This window comes from Polyodon spathula, chromosome 18, assembly GCF_017654505.1.
Source record: "Polyodon spathula isolate WHYD16114869_AA chromosome 18, ASM1765450v1, whole genome shotgun sequence".
Taxonomy (NCBI): Eukaryota; Metazoa; Chordata; class Actinopteri; order Acipenseriformes; family Polyodontidae; genus Polyodon; species Polyodon spathula.
In genome coordinates, this window is record NC_054551.1 from 10,831,962 (window position 1) to 10,853,479 (window position 21,518).

At 38.6% G+C, this 21,518-nt stretch overlaps 1 protein-coding gene across 2 annotated transcripts in view; it reads right to left on the reverse strand.

The window, feature by feature from the left end:
* LOC121330915 (ankyrin repeat and fibronectin type-III domain-containing protein 1-like) overlaps window positions 1-21,518 on the reverse strand; it is a 263,569-nt gene that overhangs the window by 196,575 nt on the left and 45,476 nt on the right. The window contains exons 1-2 of one of the 2 annotated variants that reach the window (XM_041277885.1): window positions 20,470-20,754; window positions 6,602-6,792 (exon numbers count right to left, since the gene is read on the reverse strand). In XM_041277885.1, the coding sequence (XP_041133819.1) occupies window positions 6,602-6,792; window positions 20,470-20,591 (313 nt within the window). In that variant the 5' untranslated portion in view covers window positions 20,592-20,754. Of the gene's footprint in view, window positions 1-6,601; window positions 6,793-20,469; window positions 20,755-21,518 lie in introns of those variants that run through there. The other variant, XM_041277886.1, reaches the window with a different exon arrangement.

Consider the following 21,518-nt stretch of genomic DNA (forward strand, 5'->3'; position numbering starts at 1 on the left):
CACACATCGCAAGAATGAAACCCTGGCACAGTGTAACAGCAGTGGTATATAATTTAAAAAAAAAAAAAAAAAAAACTCAGCTGTAACTACTATAATAGTACAGTATATAGTACTCGTAACCACAAATCTGCTGTTTGGACAGCGCACGCAGCAATGTCGCTTATGTAACAGGCAATAGCCCTGTAATAAGTTAAACAGAGACACCCTGACCAACACGCTGATACTGGACCAGGGATGGTACCGTTTAATGTTAGTTACTCTTAAGTAAGCACTAGTACAGTACAAGGCATAATTTGTACAGTACGGTGCACTGTGTAAACGGTGCGGTACACTTGTATGGAGCACACGATATGGTATACACAGTGCAATGCACCTAGTCCTTTACCCACGGTACGGTGCACACGGCACGGTACAGTGCACACTGTACGGTACCCACGGTACGGGTCACACTGTACGGTACTGTGGCAAAGTGCCCGTCCCTGTGTGTATTGTGTGTTGTGTGTTAATGTTGGTGTATAGTCATTGGTACACGGGATATAAATTGGTCTGCATAACACAAGTGTTTAAAATGACTCGCTCGAAATTATACATCTGCGCAAGTGCTAGTTACAGCTTCCATTTCCCTTCAGACCGTGTCTATGGTAACGGCCTGCCAATTTAAATTATCATTCTATGTTTACTTTAAAATAACTTTTCGTTTTATATGTTGCATTTTGTTTTATATTTGTATTTGCGAAAAACACAGGGCTTTAAGGAGAAGGAATAAGTTAAAAAAAAAAAATTAAAAAAGAAACCGGGATATATGTTCTAATCCAAGGCTATCAAACATGGGGTTTCCACGCAAGTTTTCTTTTTTTTTTTTGTTGCCTTCCTATATATAGGTAGATATAGATACATATCGATAGATAGATAGATACAGAAAATAATTGATTGCATAAGTATTCACTTGAGTTAATATTTGCTAGAGTCACCTTTGGCAGCAATTACAGCCATGAGTCTATTTGGATAAGTCTCTACCAGCTTTACTTACTTGCTCATCTGGACACTGCAATTTTTTCCCCATTCTTCTTTGTAAAATTGCTAAAGCTCCATCAAGTTAGATGGGGACCTTTGGTGAACAGCAATTTTCAACTCTTTCCACATAATCTAAATTGGTTTGAGGTCCGGGTTTTAACTGGACCACTCCAGGACATTGACCTTTTTGTTTTTAAGCCACTCCAGCGTGGCTTTGGCTGTATGTTTGGGGTCATTGTCCTGCTGGAAGATGAATCTTCTCCCAAGTCCCAGGTCTCTTGCAGACCTCAGCAGGTTTTCCTCCAGGATTTCTCTGTACTTTGCTACATCCATTTTGCCCTCTGTCTTCACAAGCTTTCTACACCCTGACGCAAAGCAGCATCCCCATAGCATGATGCCACCACCATGCTTCACGGTAAGGGTGATGTTCTCCGGATGATGTGCGGTGTTAGGCTTGCACCAAACATAGCGCTTAGTGTTGAGGCCAAGAAGCTCATAGAATCTTCTTCCACTTGGTCTCAGTCTTCCACATGCCTTCTGGCAAACTAGCCGTGCCAGAAGACTGTAACTCCTTTAGAGTTGCCGTAGGCCTCTTGGTGGCCTCCCTGACTAGTGCCCTTCTCGACTGGGATGGCCTGTTCTAGTCAGGATTCACAGTTCTGCCATATTCTCTCTATTTCTTAGCAATGGACTTTACTGTGCTCTGGGGGATAGTCAATGACTTGAAAATGTTCTTATATCCTACTCCTGATTACTGCTGTTGAAGAACCTTAATCTGGATTTGCTTTGAATGTTCCTTTGTTTTCATGATGTAGTTTTTGTTAGGAAATGTGCTAACCAACTGTGGGACCTCCCAGAGACAGGTGTATTTAACCTGAAATCATTTGAAACACCTTAATTGCACACAGGTGGACTCCATTCAACTAATTATGTGGCTTCTAAAGACAATTGGTTGCAGCAGAGCTTATTTAGGTGTGTCATAGCAAAGGGGGTGAATACTTATGCAATCAATTATTTGTAATTAAGTCAGACCAATTTGTAGATTTCATTTTTCAATTGTGGACTTCTTTTGTGTTGATCAGTGGCAAAAAGAGGTTAATTAAATCCATTTTGATTCCATGTTGTAACACAATAAAATGTGTAAAAGTCCAAGGGAGGGTGAATACTTGAGAGCCACTGTGTGTGTGTGTGTGTCTATATATGTCCCTTTCATTCAGGCAATACAGCATATAGGGGATCAGGTGATGCTGCATATACTACCCTGGCTTAGAAACCCTACCATCCGGGCGGCTGACAGCTGCTGAGGAAGCATTCAACACCACGCTTGGGTAAATACGGGTAATGGGTACTTGAAAGGGAGGTGGCAGATACTGATGAAATGGACTGAAGTGCATTCATTTGTTCCTAAAATTGCTAATGCCTGCTGTACCCTGCACAAGCTCTTGTCAACAACAAAAGAGGTGTTCATGAATCAGTGACTGGCTGTGAGACAGAAGGGGAAGGTTACAGTCTCACAAGAAAAAAAAAAAGCGGCACTGCCTTTCCAAACAAGCGCAACCCATGTTAGAGTGGGTGTTAATGCAAATTACAACCTGCGACTCTCAAAAACAAGCCCAATTCCCCTTGTTATAAGCAGACTTGGCAACTGTGAAGATTACCTCAGCCGCTAGTTTCAATTGGACAGCAGCAATCTAAGGAGGCTTGTGCTGTCAGAGATTCTCTCCTTTCTTTTAAGTTGTGCTGGATTTATCGTTGTGTTACATGTTAATGATGCAAACAAATAAAACACAATCAATACGTTCATTTACAGTTTTATTAGGTCAGTTCTGAGACGAGGGCATCAACAACTTGTTGGATGTTGTTGCGCTGTTTTGGACGATCAAGCTGGCTCATGACATCCAGTTATATTTATTTACGTGGAGGGCAGACACACATTGTCTTTGGACATAGCTGGGATAAAAAAAAAATGACGGGAATTAATTCAGTTACATTTAAGCAGCTCACTTGCACTTTGTGTGTAACTTTAGCGTAGTTTTTACAGCAAGGGTATTCTCAAACAGCTGCTTTAATACTATAACAAGGGCATCGCAGTATATGATTTAAGTGGTTTTATACAGAACTGTAAACCCACAAGAGATATACAACACGGCAGTCTAGACACAGCAAAAAACTATTAAAAAAAAGCCGCCCGCATTATCATTAAGGTGAACTACACCACTGCTAACCATAAAATCTCCCTTCAGCCACTACTTCCTGCCGTCTTGGAATCCACAGTAACATCTGACCTGCTCCCTAGCAATATTTATAGTTAAGAATAAACATGCTCATTAACATTTACACTTGAAATGCGGGTTCCCGTGCAAAACTGAGCATGGATTTCCCGTGTGTTTCTTCATTTACACGGGTAAATGAGATTTACCCTATCCATCTCTTTGGTCGTTTTTTTCGGCCACAAACCTGATTTACCCGAGTAATTAAAACGTGCACGATCATCGCCATTTCACATGTAAATTGACCAGCATGGAAACCCCATGATTGTTGCATGGTCAGGTCCTGTTGCAGGTGAGTACCCAGGGTCTGGAAAGGATGAGGATGATATCCTGCGGGTTATTGCCCGTTACATAAAAAATTAGAGGGGTATTTTAGCGCCCACTGTGCATTGTTCCACTTAAAACTGAATTTTATTCATAGCAGTTTTTTTTTTATACTTTTTTATAACATATTTTTTTATAACTCTACAGTAATCACTGCATAATATAATTTTTTAATCATTTAAGGGTCGTATTATATTACAGTACATGACAGTGAAACATGCAGAGGGTACAAAGCTTTCAGTATTTTCAGCTTCTTTGCTTATGATGAATTAGTCTCAATATCTGCACTTTTTTGTTGAGAATTTAACCCCTGAATGCCACCATCAGCAGTCCCAAGTGCATAAAACCTTACCAACGAGACCAACGTGCTGCACAATGCACATCTCTGCTTAAAACTTGGACACATCATGATATCACTCATTTGCACATATAGAAAAGAAGAAAGACTACAACAGTAAATTAGATCAGTTTCTGTTAAGAAAACTAAAATAAATAATGAGAAAAATAGTTAAATAAATGTAAATTAATTGGCTAAACAAATTTTACAATAACCTTTTACAATAACAGCTGGTTCAGCAGTAAGGTATCAAGGTCACATTGTGTTGGTCCCTTGACTGGCCTGTATTTTTAATTTCTTGCCTGTAAATCAAGGAAAGTTATGACTAGGTTGTATAACACACTGATGAAACTGCACTACTCGACAAAGTTCTGAGACCAATCAGCTATAAGGAACTGGATGGGCATTCCTATTGTACATTTGATTATGTTAAGCTAGACTTCTTAAGATAGCACAAGACTGCACTGATGACTTCAGTTGTTAAGCTGACCAGTTTTTGTTGGCTCTATATTTACTATGCGTAGGGCCCTGCGTTTTACACAACCTGTGTTTTTCAATTGTAATTCAACTGTTATCCCCAAGATGTCCCTGCAGCCACTCCAGTAACAGTAATCGAATTCACAATTAAGAAAATCAGCACATTATGCTTTGACTAACTGCAAAAATAAAAGCTAATTATGAAATGGTAATTGAATAAATTCATGCGTTAAAAGAAAAATCGAGAGACCAAAACATCAAGTCAAAGACATCGCAATCAAAAAGCATTTCATTGAGCGAACGCACGCAATAATATCCACCTCTCCTGTTCTATACACCGATGGGTATATTTTATTTTGCACAACTTGTACATTTGACTTGTAATGCCCACATAATAACCCCTGCCAGCAATATCTGGGCAGACAATCTGGTTGCAACCGTTAAAAACAGTTTAAACATTGCCTGAGCAGAAAACTACATTTTAAAGACCACCTGACAGAAGCAATCCAACAAGAAGGCTTTACTTTAGCCATAAAGTTGCCACCTGAGCCATGCATAACACAAAGGGGCTCTTGATATTCTGCTGCTGAATATCATCCCAAATACAACCTTTTTTACACAGGCTTCGTGGAAGAGGAAATGCACATTTCACCAAACACTGTAGTGTTACAGGACCTGCAGAAATTGCTTAAAGATGTGCAAAGTTTAAAATCTCAACTCTCCCTAATTGCGACGCATGCAAAGGGACTAGTGGATCTGATTCAGTGGTTTGAAAGCCATGAAGTGAGAGTCCATCAAACATATAATAAAGCTGCAGAATTAATAAATATATACTGAGCAATGGACAAGAGGCACACAGCACAGACCTCGCAATAAACAAACCATGTGTAAAGACCTTCCATGACGTTTCTGAAAAACTGGCTAATTACTACAACCCGGATCAATGCAAAAAGAAACCACGTTTTTTTTTTCAACCAGCTCATAACTTCGACGGCAGTGAGGATATTCAACCCACAACAAGTGTGTAGTTTGGATCTGGAAGCCCTCCCATTATATTCCAGGATTTGATGATGACTCTAAATCAGAAATGGACAAATACCTACCATATGCAAAAGAAAACAGCAGTAGAATGACTTGGAATTAATTTTGGATTAAAGCTGAAGAATTAAGTTTAATAGCGACATTTAATGCATGGGACATTTTTTTTTTCATGAAACTAAGTGACACTTAATGTGCTGCTTGAGAACAACCCTGCACCATCATTATAATGATGATGATGATGATGATGATGATACATTTGTAATATATATTTTGCAGCACTGATGTTATGATTTCAGTATTTTATGTAAATTGTTCTAAGAATCAGTGCTTTTTTTAATATTTTGTTGACAAATTGTGTGATCCTACTAGTAAACTGAAACATTTAAATTATTTATTTATACATTCTAAGAAATAATATTGAATAAGACATATCAGTAACAAAGGGATGCATGACTAAATAAATGTCTGCAGCTGCTGCTGCCTAATCAACGCACCAATGTGCGTTACCAGGATGGCTAACTGAAATGATTAAAGGAATCAGGAGATTATTAATCAATAAGTGGTCTAATTAAGCAGACTACATGACCACCTTGCGGTGGGAGGAATGAAGTGCAGCCTAAGAAAGCAGGTTGTGTAAAACGCAGGGCCCCAACTATGCGGTAAGCTATTTATGATTATGGTGCAGAATTCCAATATCCCCAGAGGAGAGAACAGATATCCAAGCAGAAGACAGTGACGTAATACATTCTATTTTATTGGTATCCAGAATATCTATCTTTTAAATCGTTTACAAGCAGCTTACATTTTAATTCTGAGAGAATTTGCTCTTTACATGTGATGGCACAGCTTCCTTGAAATACACACTTGTCTACTAATCCTTCAGTGTATACATATATCTACATCTAGAAACCTAAGGGGACAGGATTGCCCTTGCTGTTGCTGGCTTCTTCATGATTGTACTTTTGGTTGGTTAAAAAAGCAGCAGACAGTGGGCAATTAGCTACTACAGCTCCTGTCGTTCGTCATGTTCTTATATGTACAAAAGGGGCGTAGAGACATATGACCACCTCCACTACATCCCTATCTCCAGGGATTTAACCCCATGTGGCAGATATAGAGATGATGTTACTCTCCCTACCTGCAGATGGCAGCGTACAGCCCTTGCGGGGGTTGGAGCTGGACAGCGGTATCCTCAGAGAGGGAGCCAGCTCTTGACTGCTGCTCAGGAGATCAGAGTGGTGCACTCTGGAGAAGATGGGGGACTGGGGGATGCTGGGAAGAGTGCGTGACTTGGCCAAGAGAGGTCTCTGCAGCTTCCTTTCCAACGACCTGAAACAAAACAAAAAAACAGAAACTGTGCTGCTGGTAACCATGGTACTGTCACTATGGCAACAAAAAATGTGTTGTCTTTAGACTACTTAAGTCCTTCTGCATAATCAGATGGATATATATAAAACTGTAATTTGGTACTGTCACTGTGGTAACAGAAATTTCAAAGCCGCTTAATATCACTTCTGTTGATATCCACTTATCTGACCAGAACACAATGGGAGTCAATAGATACACAAATGGCTTAACAGGTATCAATTTAATTCTCAAAGGAGAGTACAAAAGTCCAGGTAAAACACCAAAAAATAGAAGCCCTAAATAATTTATATTTTTAAAAAATCCTATTGTAATCAATGCAATACCTTTATTTCAAGTTACCCAGAAAAACATCTAAAAGTAACAGAAAAACAAAAGAAAAATGCTCTTCATCTTTTTGTCCTAAAGTGTCTATACATGCCCAGACTAAACTCATCCACAACCTGTCACTGAGGGTTAGAAATAAATTAACAGTGCAACATGTTGCTAAGCAACCTCAATAACCAGCAAAACACAATTTGCTTTTTAGCACTGCTAACAGGACTCTAAATGAACACCAAGACACTCCATTCTCAGCTCTCTAGCCCTGTCATTACCCTGCACCTTAATGAGCACTAATTAAAACACTCCATTCCCAGCTCACTGTTATTACCTGCACCTTAATGTAGAGCACTAGAAAACACTCCTTTCTCAGCTCTCCAGCACTATCATTATCCTGCACCTTAATATAGAGCACTAAACATAGTCAGCTGCATCTTACTTAGTATTGAAACCATAGTGCTGGTGTGCATTATGGAGCCCCAGCTATACGGTTTAACAGCACAATGTTTTGGTTCACAAAGACGGATGTAGCAATAAACAGCACATATGTAGCAGGTAAAGTGAAAGGTTGCAGTTATACTGGAACTCCTCCTAGACTGCAGCCTGTGGGATGAGCAGCACTGACCTACATGGAGTCAATACCGTTCCTGCACAGCCAGACTGGAAACAAAGTCACATAGGAGACTTTCATATTGTAAAGATCAGAAAAAAAGAAACACTTAAACTTTCAGTTAAGTTTACAAGTAACTGTTTAACAATTCACTAAATGTCACCTTCAAATATCATTTCAGTTGCTTTTTTTATTTTTTTAAATTCCTTTAACATTTTATGGTGTTTGAAATTATTGAGTGGTTCTGGGTAGCTCCCATATTAAGTTATTACCCCCCACTGGGGATGAAATCCTCTGGGAAGAGGATATAATGGAGGTGGTTGAATGTACTTATGTCACCACATTTGGGTTTGTTATCAGTTGAACCGCTTACCCAATTGTCATGAAACTTAGCAGTATTAATATTATTTACCCTAAATAACTGAGATTATTCTATTTCAAGGCAATAACAGACAGATACATCCAGGTAAACAACAGAAAAGCAAAAAACATTTTTTAAACTTTCAAATGCAACCCTTGCGTGTGTTGAGATATGGTTGACACCCAGCTAGTCTGCTTACTGTCTTAGATTTCTCTGCAACTGCTACACAAGTCAGGGTGTGTTTTAGCTGGTCAGAAACAAACACATTGAATATTATCAAGTGACGCAGCAAAGCCTTTGCTTCAATGGCAATCTGTTGCGCAACTAACAGGTTTCCAGGTCAAAATAAATCCTTTATTCTAAAAGGAGAATGCTGCGTCAAGGAATTTTTATAAATCCAATATTCTAAAACAGGGGTACTTATCTGGCCCGCCAGCTAATGTAATGTCCAAACCTTGTGGGGCCACAGGGGGCTCCAGATATGAGTGCTGGTGGGGTTTGTTTAACTGGTCATGAAAATATTCCTTTCCAGTCACATTTTACACACAGTAACAGAATGTTGCAACAATACACTTGCACCAATCAACTGATACATGTTAGAAATAACTGATACAACAACGATACAATCATACAATGTCTGATTGCCATTTAATAATAAAAATAGAAAGCAAATCTATTTTTCCTGATATTTTCCTGACAATATTCGAACGGCATCTTGCAAACAAATTAGACAAAATCACACTGTTATGCTATTAAAACAGCATGTTATTTATTTTAATTTTATTAAAACTAGAAAATGTTCTGCAAATGACTGCGCAGCAAGCATTCAACTTATCTAATGAAAGCACATCAATTAGTGATCACTTTATTTATGTTGTATAATTATCTTAAGCGCCTGATTAAAAGTGTAGCACCGTGTCTAAATATGCATGTTCTAACTCCAATGTGTTTAAATGTAAAAGAAAAGTTCTAAATGAAATACATGACATGACAGTAACAGAGGGAAAATATCCAACGTGCCATCTTTGACAGGCATGCTGTAGGTGCATTTCTTACTGTTGCCGAACAGATTTTTTTAAGCCCAAATAAAAGATCTTTGACAGGCTCGGTTTCTTTGGCTAATTTCCAGTGCCTGAACACTTAATGGTGACCGCGTTGCTATTGTTTCCTAAAAATACTTAGTTTACTTTATCATATGAAAAAAAGAAAATATATAGGGGACTGTCACAAAGACGGCTGTAGTGGGCGACGTCAGACAAGAACCAGGAACAAACAAACAACAGAGAGGTGGAGTTTGGTGAAGCGGAACGGTTGGTTTCACTCAGCATTTAATAATAAAAGAGACAGAAAATAAAAGGTTGTAGACAAACAAAACATAGGACACAGCACTTAAGCCAAAATAAATATAGAAACAAAACAGACTACACAGACAAACAAAGTGAGCTGATATTATTAATTACTTTACGTTTTACTTTCGCCTCTCCACTCACCGAACACACAACCCCGAGCGAGTGAAAACATGCTGCTTTAATCAGCTGTAATGAGATTCGATTGCCAATCAATCATTCAATTGGAGTCTCGGTACAACTACATGTGAATTAATAAAGTGCAATTCCCCGTGCTCACATATTATTACATTTTACTTGCACGTGAAGTGCTGTGCAATCCTCGTGCCTAAAAACAAACATACATTTTAAACCCACTCGTGTTACACAGACCCATTTATGTCCTGTGTACCAATGACTATACACCAACATTAACACACTACACGCAACATACAACACAAATAAATAGCCCAGGGGCAGGGCACTTTGTCACAGGGATATATGTACTTAAGTTTTTCATGTATTTTTATAATATTGCTTCTCATTTAAAAACATTACAGCAGCCCCTCTCAACTTCCCAAGCCTTTCAAATGTAATAGGTTAAATCAATCATATAACTTAATACAATATCTATGCTAAAGTACATTGCTAGCGTATCTAAATGAAATTATTACTAAAACTACTTTCACTTGCTGTTCAAATCACATGCTGCACAGTTCCCACCTAAATCTAGCACATTAAAGCGATTTCCCACATTTATCCTAAAACTATGTAAAACTGTAACATTGCAGAATAGGTTGTGAAGGCTTTACTTTGCTCCACTGAATTAACTATAAAGCAGAGGATGTCAAACTTAATTATACACTTTCACGTGTGTATTTCAGGCAGAAACAGTACACCAGTAGACATCGCTTTTTTTTTAATCCCTGCCATTGTAGTTTCTTTGTAATAAACAAAGTGGCAATGACACATTTTCATAAAGTAATGGCATTACAGAAGTCTACTTGAGTTTTTTTTTTTTTTTTTTTTTTTTTTTTTTATGCTGTGCACGCAAGTGAAAACTGTCAAATTTAACTTAAACTTTTCAAGTAATAAATGTGGAAAAAGGGGTGTATACAAAGAAAAACAAAATCACCATTATGGTTTTCGTTTATTACTCCTCATAACAGAAAATAGGATCACAACAAAACAAAATGTTGATCACTATGCATAACATTTCCCTTGCAAGTTTGGCAAGTCTGGAAAGTGATGTGCACTACCTGCATCTGTATACCCCTGACTCACTTGCCAAGTCTGAAACTTCACTTTGTTGATCTTGTTTTTTATGTTAATCCCACACATCACTTTATTTTAAGCAGCACCAATGTTTGTAAGAATATTCAGCTAGTTTCTCTGCACTAAAGAAAATAATATACCATTGTTTTCATATCGCACTAGCACTAAGTTAAATGGAAAGAGATTTGTGGCACATGCCAAAATGAAATCTCATCAGCATGAAAGCTGGCCAATCAGCTGACTTGACCCTGATTAAGTTGCCAAAAAAAAAATACTCATTACAGTCAGACATAACAATCTCGCATATCAGCAATTTCAGCTTTTGTAATGTAGGACAGCTGATACACGACGGGCTAAAACGAAGACTCTCGCATGCCGGATTGGGCCCGCAGGCCACAAATTGAGGAACCCTGTTCTAAAAGGTGAGAGTTACGTTAACATATTTTTATAAATCCATTTGTAGCAGGATAGAGTCCAAAAGCAGACTTAGAGACATAAAGCTGCCAATTAAGTGCATATGCACACTTTTAATACACAAACTAAACATAGGAACAAAGACGAGGCAAAAAAGGGTTACACAAAACACTGTTGTCAGGCTGGGCATTCGCCTTCGCTGACCAGTACAGCAATTACACAGCACACACAGTTTAACAACTCGCCACCTCAAACAAAGGATTTCTCCTTGCTTTTATTGATGTGGCCATTCCACACTTAGCATCAATTGCCTAATTGGGGAATGGCCACATCCAGCAGTCCAGATAAGCTGCTTGCCTGCCGTTTAAAAAAAAAAATCAAACAAATACGAAATATGCACTAAATTTAAATTTAAGGTGTAAAATTACGCATAGCAATTTTCTTGCACAGCTTGTCTGCCTCCCCTATAACTTCCACTAACAACATCTCCCAGAATACAATGTCTTCAGCTGTAGGAAACTGTACACATGAAAAACCCACCCAACAAACATTATCCTATCTCTGGCTAGCCCTGTTGTCTTTGCTGCAAATTACAGTAAGAAAAATTCGAAGCCACACACATATTGAATCGTAAACACCCCAGTCCAGCTACAAATCCAGCTGGAAAGGATGAGGAGTCGATTCTCTACATAGGGAGGGGGTGTGGGGGCAGGGCCAGGGGTGGTATGTTTTGCATAGAGCCAACCTGCCGTCACAAACAGTATTACTAAAATTTGCTTTTTGTCATCGTGAATACATGTCTAAACCAATTTATAAAATGGCTTGGATACATTAAGTGCTGTGATTGGCTGAACAAGATCACATGACCGTGTAGTAATAATTGTATTACAGCACGGCTATGACATCATAGACCGACCAACTTACCTGTTCTATTAATATTACTATGCCTTAACAGTAACAATTATCTAAGGTGTTTCAGTAAGTAAAAATGTCAACATACAACTGGAACAGCATTTAAATCACTCAACAAATTGTTTTTTTTTTTTTTTCATCTCTGTCACGAAGAATTACAGAAAAATTGGCAAATATACTGTGGTACTTATTTAGTCAGAGAACAGAACAAAGAAAACTCAGAGGCAAGCAGTAGTACTATTCATAAGCCATCTGCGAAATCACCACGCAAGTCTCACTCAGCATGTAATATACTCTATATGCAGCAGCATCTACTTATTAAACTAAATAGCTCCTTATAAAACTGCCTCGCGAGTATGCAATATTTAAACTCGTCACAACAGAATCATCTCACCACTACCCTCCGATTTCAGAAACACATTTTAAAACAAAATTAAAATATCTCTCCTGCTCTCTGCTGACACAACCACTGGGCTTATAAACAAGGTTGGGTTCTGCATAGAATTCTGTTGTGATCGCCGCGGACGGGAAGGACTCCAGCACTCCACAAACTGACATGGGAGCCGTTTAGTCCACACGTCATCTAATGCTTGTTCACAATCTAGGGAAATTATGCCAGTTACCGGCCATCGCTGTGAAAACAGCCTCAGAAATTATTGGTCAGCTTCTCGAAGACCGCAAAGCCCTGCGTAAGATCATTTCCTACAAAAAAAAATAAATAAGTAACACACTCGAAGCCCCTCCCGAGTGCAGTGTTTGGCTGTTCCATGAATCCTCCCACAGATGTGCGAAATCAGTCTGCTTTCAATTCACAAATGTTATTTCATCTCAAAAAGTTTTACTATAAAAATGGCAATGTTCAATGTATTGTCTATGGCAACTTAAAAAAGTATAAAATATACACTACCGGTCAAAAGTTTTAGAACACCTCCATTTTTCAAGTTTTTATTGAAATTTACGCAGTTTAATGTCTCAATGTACTCTGAAATTAATGCATAGAACAAACAAACAATTGGAGATAAAAAAGAAATCATGGAATCATTTTTTTTAACATAATTTAATCTAAATTTTTGACTCAAAGTAGCCATCTTATGCAGATAGAACAGCCAAACACACTTGTGGCATTCTTTCTACAATGGAAATCAAATATTGTTCGGAAAGTTCTTCCCAACACTGTTGCAGAAGTTCCCACAAATGTGTTGCACTTGTAGGTTGCTTTGCTTTCACCCTTCTGTCCAGTTCATCCCAAACCAGCTCAATGGGGTTTAAGTCTGGAGACTGTGCTGGCCATTCCATGATTTGAAACCTACTGTCTTGTTCTTTTCTTCTAAGGTAGTTCTGATATAGCCTGGAGGTATGTTTTTTGGGTCATTATCTTGCTGTAGGATGAACCCCTGACCAACTAGGCGTATACCAGAGGGTATTGCATGGCAATGCAAAATGCTGTGCTAGCCGTTTTGGTTCAGGGTGCCACTCACTCTGTGCAAGTCGCCGACTCTGGATCCAGCAAAAGAGCCCCAGACCATCACACTTCCTCCTCCATGATTGACAGTTGGTGTCACACACCGAGGAACCATCCTTTCGCCTACTCGACGGCGTACAAAAACCCTGCGTGAAATAAAATAAATAACCGAAGATTTCAAATTTTGATTTGTAGGTCCATAAGACCTTCTTCCAGTCTTCAGGAGTCCACTGGCAGTGCTTCATGGCCCAGGCATGCCTCCTTTTCTTATTTTGCCATCTTAGCAATGGCTTTCTTACTGCCACTCGACCTGTCAAACCTGCCGCTCGAAGTCTTCTCTTCACAGTTGAAACTGAGACTTGCTTACTTCGACCAGTGTTAAGCTGTGCTTGAACCTGTTGTCCTGTGAGCCGCCTATCACGCAAGCTGGTGTGCGGCAAGACAATTCATACCACACTTCCTGTGTGGTTGAAGGCACTCTGCCTGCGGCCTCGTGCATCACAACGCACCGAGGGCCCGCAGTAAGAATTGTCTTACCGCACACCCTGTTGTGGGTTATTCCTTATGTAATGTATGTTTTAAAGTTAACATTTCCTTATACAGAATGAAAACTGTATTCTAGACACCTCTTTTTAGCATAGTTTTGCTCAGGTTTTACTTTTTTCTACTCTTGGGCTGGTCACATTTTTTTTTAATTGTGCAAAGGCATAGGAAAAAATGGCAGAAAGTGAAGGAGGAAAAGCAAAATCTCTTTGGAAATATTTTGTATTCGAGGGCGAGGAAAGTAAAAAGGTGAAATGCCAAATGTGGGAAAAAATTCTTGGAAAAAATCAAACGACGTCTATGAGGGTTAAACGTGAACATTTGCCACGAGGAAAACACCGGGCAGGATCCACAGGTACCAGAATGTTTATTTTTGTTTACATTTAAATGTGTAACATTGCTTCCCTTATTACTGCTACTACATAGTGTAAACAACGAGATATTATATATCTTTGTTAACGAATATATATATATATAATATAATCGTTATATATATATATATATATATATATATATATATATATATATATATATATATATCTATCTAGCTATCATAGCATATCTATTTTTATACTATAACAAAATTTGCATATCAGTTGAAATAAAACTCTCAACTTATATTACCAAACTAATGACTATTATTATATTTATTATTATTATTAATAATAATAATAATAATATGTAGTAGCAGTGTCCTGACCTAACATACTATTCGGGTATGAAATATCTTTAAATCTCAATCAAATGTCGTTAAGAGCATTTAGAAATTGGCAGGGATGGGGTTAACTTCCCCTACCTGCCTGGGTTTATTATGTTCAGGTGGCTGGGGTTCATTAGTTGATTAGGTTGATTAACGATCAATCAGCGCCCAGCCACCTGATATAAAAGGAGGCCTCAGCTTCTCATTTGGGGAGGGGGAGCTGAGGAAGCAGGTTGGTGTTTGTTTTGTGGTTTTTTGAATTTTCTAAATCCAGTGAAGGCATTGCCCAGCCTGGAAACTTTATTTTTGTGAGTTTTGTTTTTGCTTTATTTGTGTTTGAGTATCTGTTATTTTGCCCTTGTGCACTTTATTTTTGTTTATTTATAATAAAATAGTTATTTTTTTGAACTGCAGTCTGTCTCTGGGCCTCTATCCACTCGCCAGCCTGCCACAAGCATCTTTCTGCATTTATTACGATATAATGATTTCATTCAGTCGGAAATATACATATGCAAGAATCTGTAATTGGAGCCAATAATTATTTTCTTCCGTTTCATACATTCATAGAGTGTTAATAGTTGAACAGTTTTAAAAAAAACACTCCAGCCTTGGAGTAAAGCAAGTGAAAATGGCGATGTTTCTACACTATAACCTGCCATAAGGGACAAAGTGACAGCTTTTGTTTTATTTTTACTTTTTTAAAATTAAAAAGCAGACCAAATTGTACATAGTTTTGTGATGCACTAAATCTGCTTGTTTACACGCAGCTTGTGGGAGTTTCTCTATCTTTTATTTATTGTAATCGGAATAGACAGGAATGACTTTGGGAATCGATTCTCAAATTAAGAACCGATTCTGGAATTGACTCCAAAAACTTTGGAATCGAACACCCTTAGGTGGCGGCAGAGACGACTCCTTGTAATCAAAATATTATATGTCCCGCCCACCCTAGCCCTAAACCAATGGTTTCATGACAAGTCACGTAGTGATGGCTATGACCCACGTTTAAAAAAAAAAAAACACTTGCTGGTTGAACAGCTGCGATATGACATGTTTTGTCATCGTAACAAAAGTTACGAAATTACAGCGCGTCTGCAGCAAAAGGTTAATGTCTGCCCCATTACCACTAAAGATTGTACAGTATTTATCAAGATTTTACTCTCTCAGTGTAAAAATTATAGTGGAAGTTGCTCCCAGACCTAAAACCTTATCTGGAGTGCTAGCCACACCTGTGACTGCTGGCAGGGACAGATTTAACCCCATCCCTGCCAACCTTACATTCCCACCCACGCACTATCTATAGCAATAGGGCTTCTGCTCAGCCACACAGTTATTCAAAAAGGTGAGTGCGCTCATTAAAAATGAACACTGCTCGGCCTCATGAGACTCAAGAGCACTGGAGGAATCTTCAGCCAGTCAATGAAATCCTGCAGTCGGTAACAACACAAAGACCTAGGTTTTCAAGAAGCTGTTAAAGCATGATCAATATGCTTCATTGATCAGGGATTTCTCCACTGACTCTGCAGCACCACACAGCTACAATGACCACTCTCAATCGTCACAAAACAACAAACACATGCCTGCCCTGCCAGAGTCCAGACATGTATATGCTTTTCATTCAGGACATACCATCTCCATACTGTATATGGAAAAATGATACATTTTACAGCATTGACATTTTGAACAAATATACAGAAATGTGTAAACAACAGGGACAAATAATTATAAAAATTACAAAGCCAAACAGTCGTACTGTGTAGTATTAATATTTAGTACATATTAAATACAAACAGTGATTTACTGTAGATTAATTTGTGATTTAGTCCTTGGTCCTGTATACACAACAACTGAATATATTCCAGTCCCTACAGCAAAACATATTATTTTTATTAATTTAACGCTCAGATGATGGACATAGCGAGAGCTTCCTTTCACGGCTCTGCAAGAGAGAGCACCTCGATCCTGACTTGAACACCCCTGGTGGCGGTGCTAAATTGTGTGGTGTGAAAAGATGGAAACCCAGGACTAGTGTTGAAAATCAGTAAAGACTATGAGGGGGTGTGACAGAGAACGAAGGTATTGGAGGTGTAAATCTCCCTCCCAACCAGAAAAGGCACTATCTGTGATGATGGTTGTACGTTTTCCCTTCTACTGAAACCAGAATTCGGCCATCTTGGGAAAGACACGCAGCTGCAAGTGCTCTGAACAACTCCACAGCAATCAGATACGGGTCAGGCAGCGATTGGATAAACCACGACACCGGGCTGATTGCAGGGAGGAGTTTGAGAGTACAAAGGGGATGCAACTGCGTGAGTACAGCCCCTTATGCTGGTTATGAAACCTGAGCTGCAATACTGTTTTTTGTTATTAAGTGTTGTTTGTCTTGCAGAGGCGCTGCAGCCACAGAGCCAGCACCCCACCTAGATCATTACCTTCACCACTGCACAGCACTCACACACACCACGTCCTGCACCGGAAAAGCACAGTTTTTGTGCACGGAGGATCATGGTTACCAGAGTGTGGGACTTTTGATTTTGGGAGCCAAAATCCATTCCGCTATACAATGGTACAGCCTAGGGTTGGAGTATCATTGTTTTGAATCGTTGGAAACATTATTTAAAAAGGAGTGAAATAAAGAACCTGTGTTTTACCCTACAAAACCTTGCCTGGACAGTGTCCTTTTTATCCACGCACTACTCACCTCCTGATAGGGGGTAACACTTCATTTTGAGTTTCACTAAGTTTCAGTTTAACTTAAATTGATTTTAAATAATCATTGATTTAAGATTTACTTCACACTTATTAATAATGAATAATTGATAGACACAGAGTCACCAACGTTAATTAGTGTTGAATACATCTTGATCCTTAGTTCAATGTAATATGAACATTTTATTGACATCCCTTGCCATAAAAAAATAAATCCACCGTATGCAAATGAAAAACTATGTCCAGCGAGACAAGATCTACCCCCAGATTCTCATCCTGTCATAATATGTGCTATAAACACATCAATAGCAAATTTAATCTCAACTGAGTGGGTGTGACAGACGGTCAGACGATTCCATATACCCCTGGTTCAGATACACTGTGATCACAATGTCCTTAGGAAGTCTCACCACCTCACTTATTTGTTACAATATCTTTAAGGGTAAATCTGACCAAATCAGCTATACAGTTCCACTCTTGAAAAACAAAATGACAAAACAAGTGTGAGGTTATTGTTAAAAATGCATCTACAGTAATGGAATTACTGCCTCATGACTGCAATTCTTCTTAAAAGTTCTAATTGAAACTGTGATGTAAAATGAATTGAGCATTGCAGTGTCTCGGCTCAAATGTACAGAGCCTTTTTTTTTTTTTCTGTAACCAGGGAGACCGACAGCATTGCACTATCACTGCATACAACATTTCCTCAGGCTAACATACATTTCAGTACACTGCAACAACCCCTGTGAGGTCTACAGTCAAACTGGAGGAATCTCTCTGCTATTCACTTTCATTGGGATTCTAATGAGCAATACAGCAGAGTGCTTTAGGATAAATAAACATCACAAAGGTTCCCATTGACAGCACAGCGACAGAAGCCTGGCACCGAATGACTCAGAGCAGAAGCAGTACATAAATAAAAAAGGAAAGACCAATTTATTAGTCATACAATAGCTATAGTTAGATGATGCAGCGAGTACCCTTCTCGATGTAGTAATCACTTAAGTATTTAGATACATTGTACCCGATTACATTTGGTATTGCCCTGGTGTGAGGCATATTCACCTTTTATACCCTGGATCCCTTGATTACTATGGAAGGCCAGAATAATGCAAAATATTTTGAGGAGAATGACAGAGATTTCAGGCAAAAAGCCATAAACACTGGCCGGTCAAAACGCACAAATATTACACCAAGCATTCTGTCCTAGTAAACTGGAATCAAAGATTAACATATGGCAGGTCACTGGGGCATCTTGTGTGTTGTTTATCCATCACCCTGTAAGTAAAAAAAGCTTGATGTGCAGATGGGCATTCGTACAGGAATCTTCACCAATACTGCAAGGGATATGAACCCAATATAATTATATCATGCTTAGAACACACTATGTTGTATACATGGTCTGGTGCACTACTGGCAGCATTCATTATTAGGTAAATACAGCAACACAAATGTCTGAACTGCTTTCAGCATGATATAATAACAAACATGAAAAGGTGTCAGCACGATTCAAATCTGGGTTTACAGCCTTATTCTATACCTCCCCAAATCCACCTGCCTCGTCAATGACCTCATCACCCACCAGCTACGCAACAACAGCGCTGTTGTTTGAGCCACGGCACTATGCTCTATTTACAGTTTAGTAATGAAGTTGTCATTGGATATCAGTCGCTTGAAAGGATAAAGGGTTTCAACCAAAAGTGTGAATGGTTTGAGATGCATAACAGAGACTTTAGGCATCTTCCATGGTGTGTACAATCCCTGGATCTCAAATCTAATTTGAGCATGTTTGGGATGAACTTGAACAATTGTCATCACGATCCGCCGTCTACCTCTCTGCACCAACTGCATGAAATATTATTTACTGAAAAGATCCCTCAAAATATTTTCCAGCACCTTGTGGAGTCTATGCCACATTGTGTCAAGGCTGTGATCAGGGCAAAAGGTGGCCCACCCCAATATTATGTACGGGTCCAGGCAGGGTATATTTTTCAAAAGTCTACTCTAAGACTATTGAATTTCATACCATAGTGGGTGTGTTACAAGTTAGGAAACAGTAGGTTCAGATATAAAACATTTGGATAGAATCTAGTGCATAAATTATGCATGACTGGGTGTATTGAAATTTTGAAGAAATGTACAGTACATGTAAACAACAGGGACAAAGAAAATGACAAAACTAAAAGGCAAAGATGTACTGTGTAATATCGACAAAGCTATGGCCAAAAGTTTGCATCACTCTACAGAATGAACTCATTTTGCTTCATAAAGTCGAATGATACCTGCTGAATAATGTAATGTAACGTATTGAATTACATACCGCTGTGTAGTTTTCCATTTACTTAAGGAAAAACTTACAATAATATTATGGCTTCCGGTAGACTTTTGCAATATCATTTAGTAATTTCTTTGACTACATGAGGTTAAATAAAAGACCCAAATTATGTTTATAGTTTTTTGTTGTTTTTTTTTTTTTTTTTAAATAATGTCTCAATCCTAAAATTCTAGGTGATGTAAAACTTTGCATAGCTGTAGAGTTCACATTATACACAAACAACCCTAACCCTAACCCAATGCTCTTCAGTGGATACCTGCGCGTACACACTCGATGCTGCCATGATATACTACCAGTATACACCTATGTCACAAATAGCATTTCATAAGCATTACTTTTTTGCATGACCACAGGAGAATGAGAAATTTGCAAAAACTATCAGTACAAAGAACATAGTTTAGTCTGTTCTTATATTTATGTATTTCCTTCAATATCCTCAGTTTGGAATTAATATATTGTATAAAATTCCCCACCTTTTATTACTATCTGAATTACACACAAGCAAAAGTATTTATTGCTAACATGGCCCAAATTTAGAAACAGTGAAATAACTGAATTTGCTGGCTTAATAATACTACAAAACAACAACAACAATAATAATAATAATAATAATAATAATAATAATAATAATAATAATAATAATAATAATAATAATATGAACATTGCCTTCGTACCTGGCTTCTGAGATGGTACAGCAGTAACTACCGCTTCTTCGCTGGCCACTCCTCCCAGCGCAAAGCTCCTCCCTTGATTTGCGACGGTTAAAGTAATCGGTAAGTTTCCCAAAGCTAGACATCTCTTCAATACCTTCCTCTCTCTATCTGTTACTGAACTCTACCTGCAGAAAAAACATATCCAGGATGCTTCTAGACATCTAGTTTCCCATTCTCAAGCACCTATTACCTTACTGTTTTGCAGACACAAGTCTGCAGAGGTGCATAGGATGCGGTCAGAAAAATTCAAGTTCTCAAACCAAATCACCTGACTCGCTCTGCAGCTACCTAGAGAAAATGAGAGCTTTTTTCATTGCGGCGCTGGAACGAAGGTATCTGTGATACAGTGCAGTTTCATATCTCCACAGCTCCCTCCCTCCCTCTCCCTCTCTCTGCTCTGCACTCTGTCACATCCCTGAGATTTCATGCCAGAATGACAGACTAATTAAAAAAAAAAAAAAAAAGAATGGAGAGGAGGAGGAAGAGAGAGAGGGGGGGAGGGGGGATTGAGGTGCTGCTGTTTCTACAGCTCCCCTCTTGGAAACTGGGAGCAAGATCTATCGGATTTTCTCCAGCTGCGAGTGCAATGCTGTGGAATATTCTTTTGTGATTTCCATTCTGAGTAGTGCTGGCATTTGGACACTGGGAACTTTGAGCCTGAATTGTTATAATAAATATATTCATACATACGTACAAAAAAAAACTTTAAAAAGATAAAGGGCAAGGGCCTACAACAGGGCTTCTCAACCCTGGTCCTGGGTGTCTTCTGGTTTTCATTCCAACTGAGCTCTCAATTACTTAATTGAACTAATAATTTGCTTAATTAGACCCCTTTACTTGTTTTCAGCTCTTAAACAGTTGCAGATTTTAGGTTAGCTATAACATTTTATAAGTAAACTGAGCACTGCAATGTTTTAGGAGCTGAGAACAATTAAAAAGGTCTAATTAAGCAAATCGCCACAAAATCTCAGGTTGTGGCAAAAGTGGCTTACTATAAATTGAACTGGAGG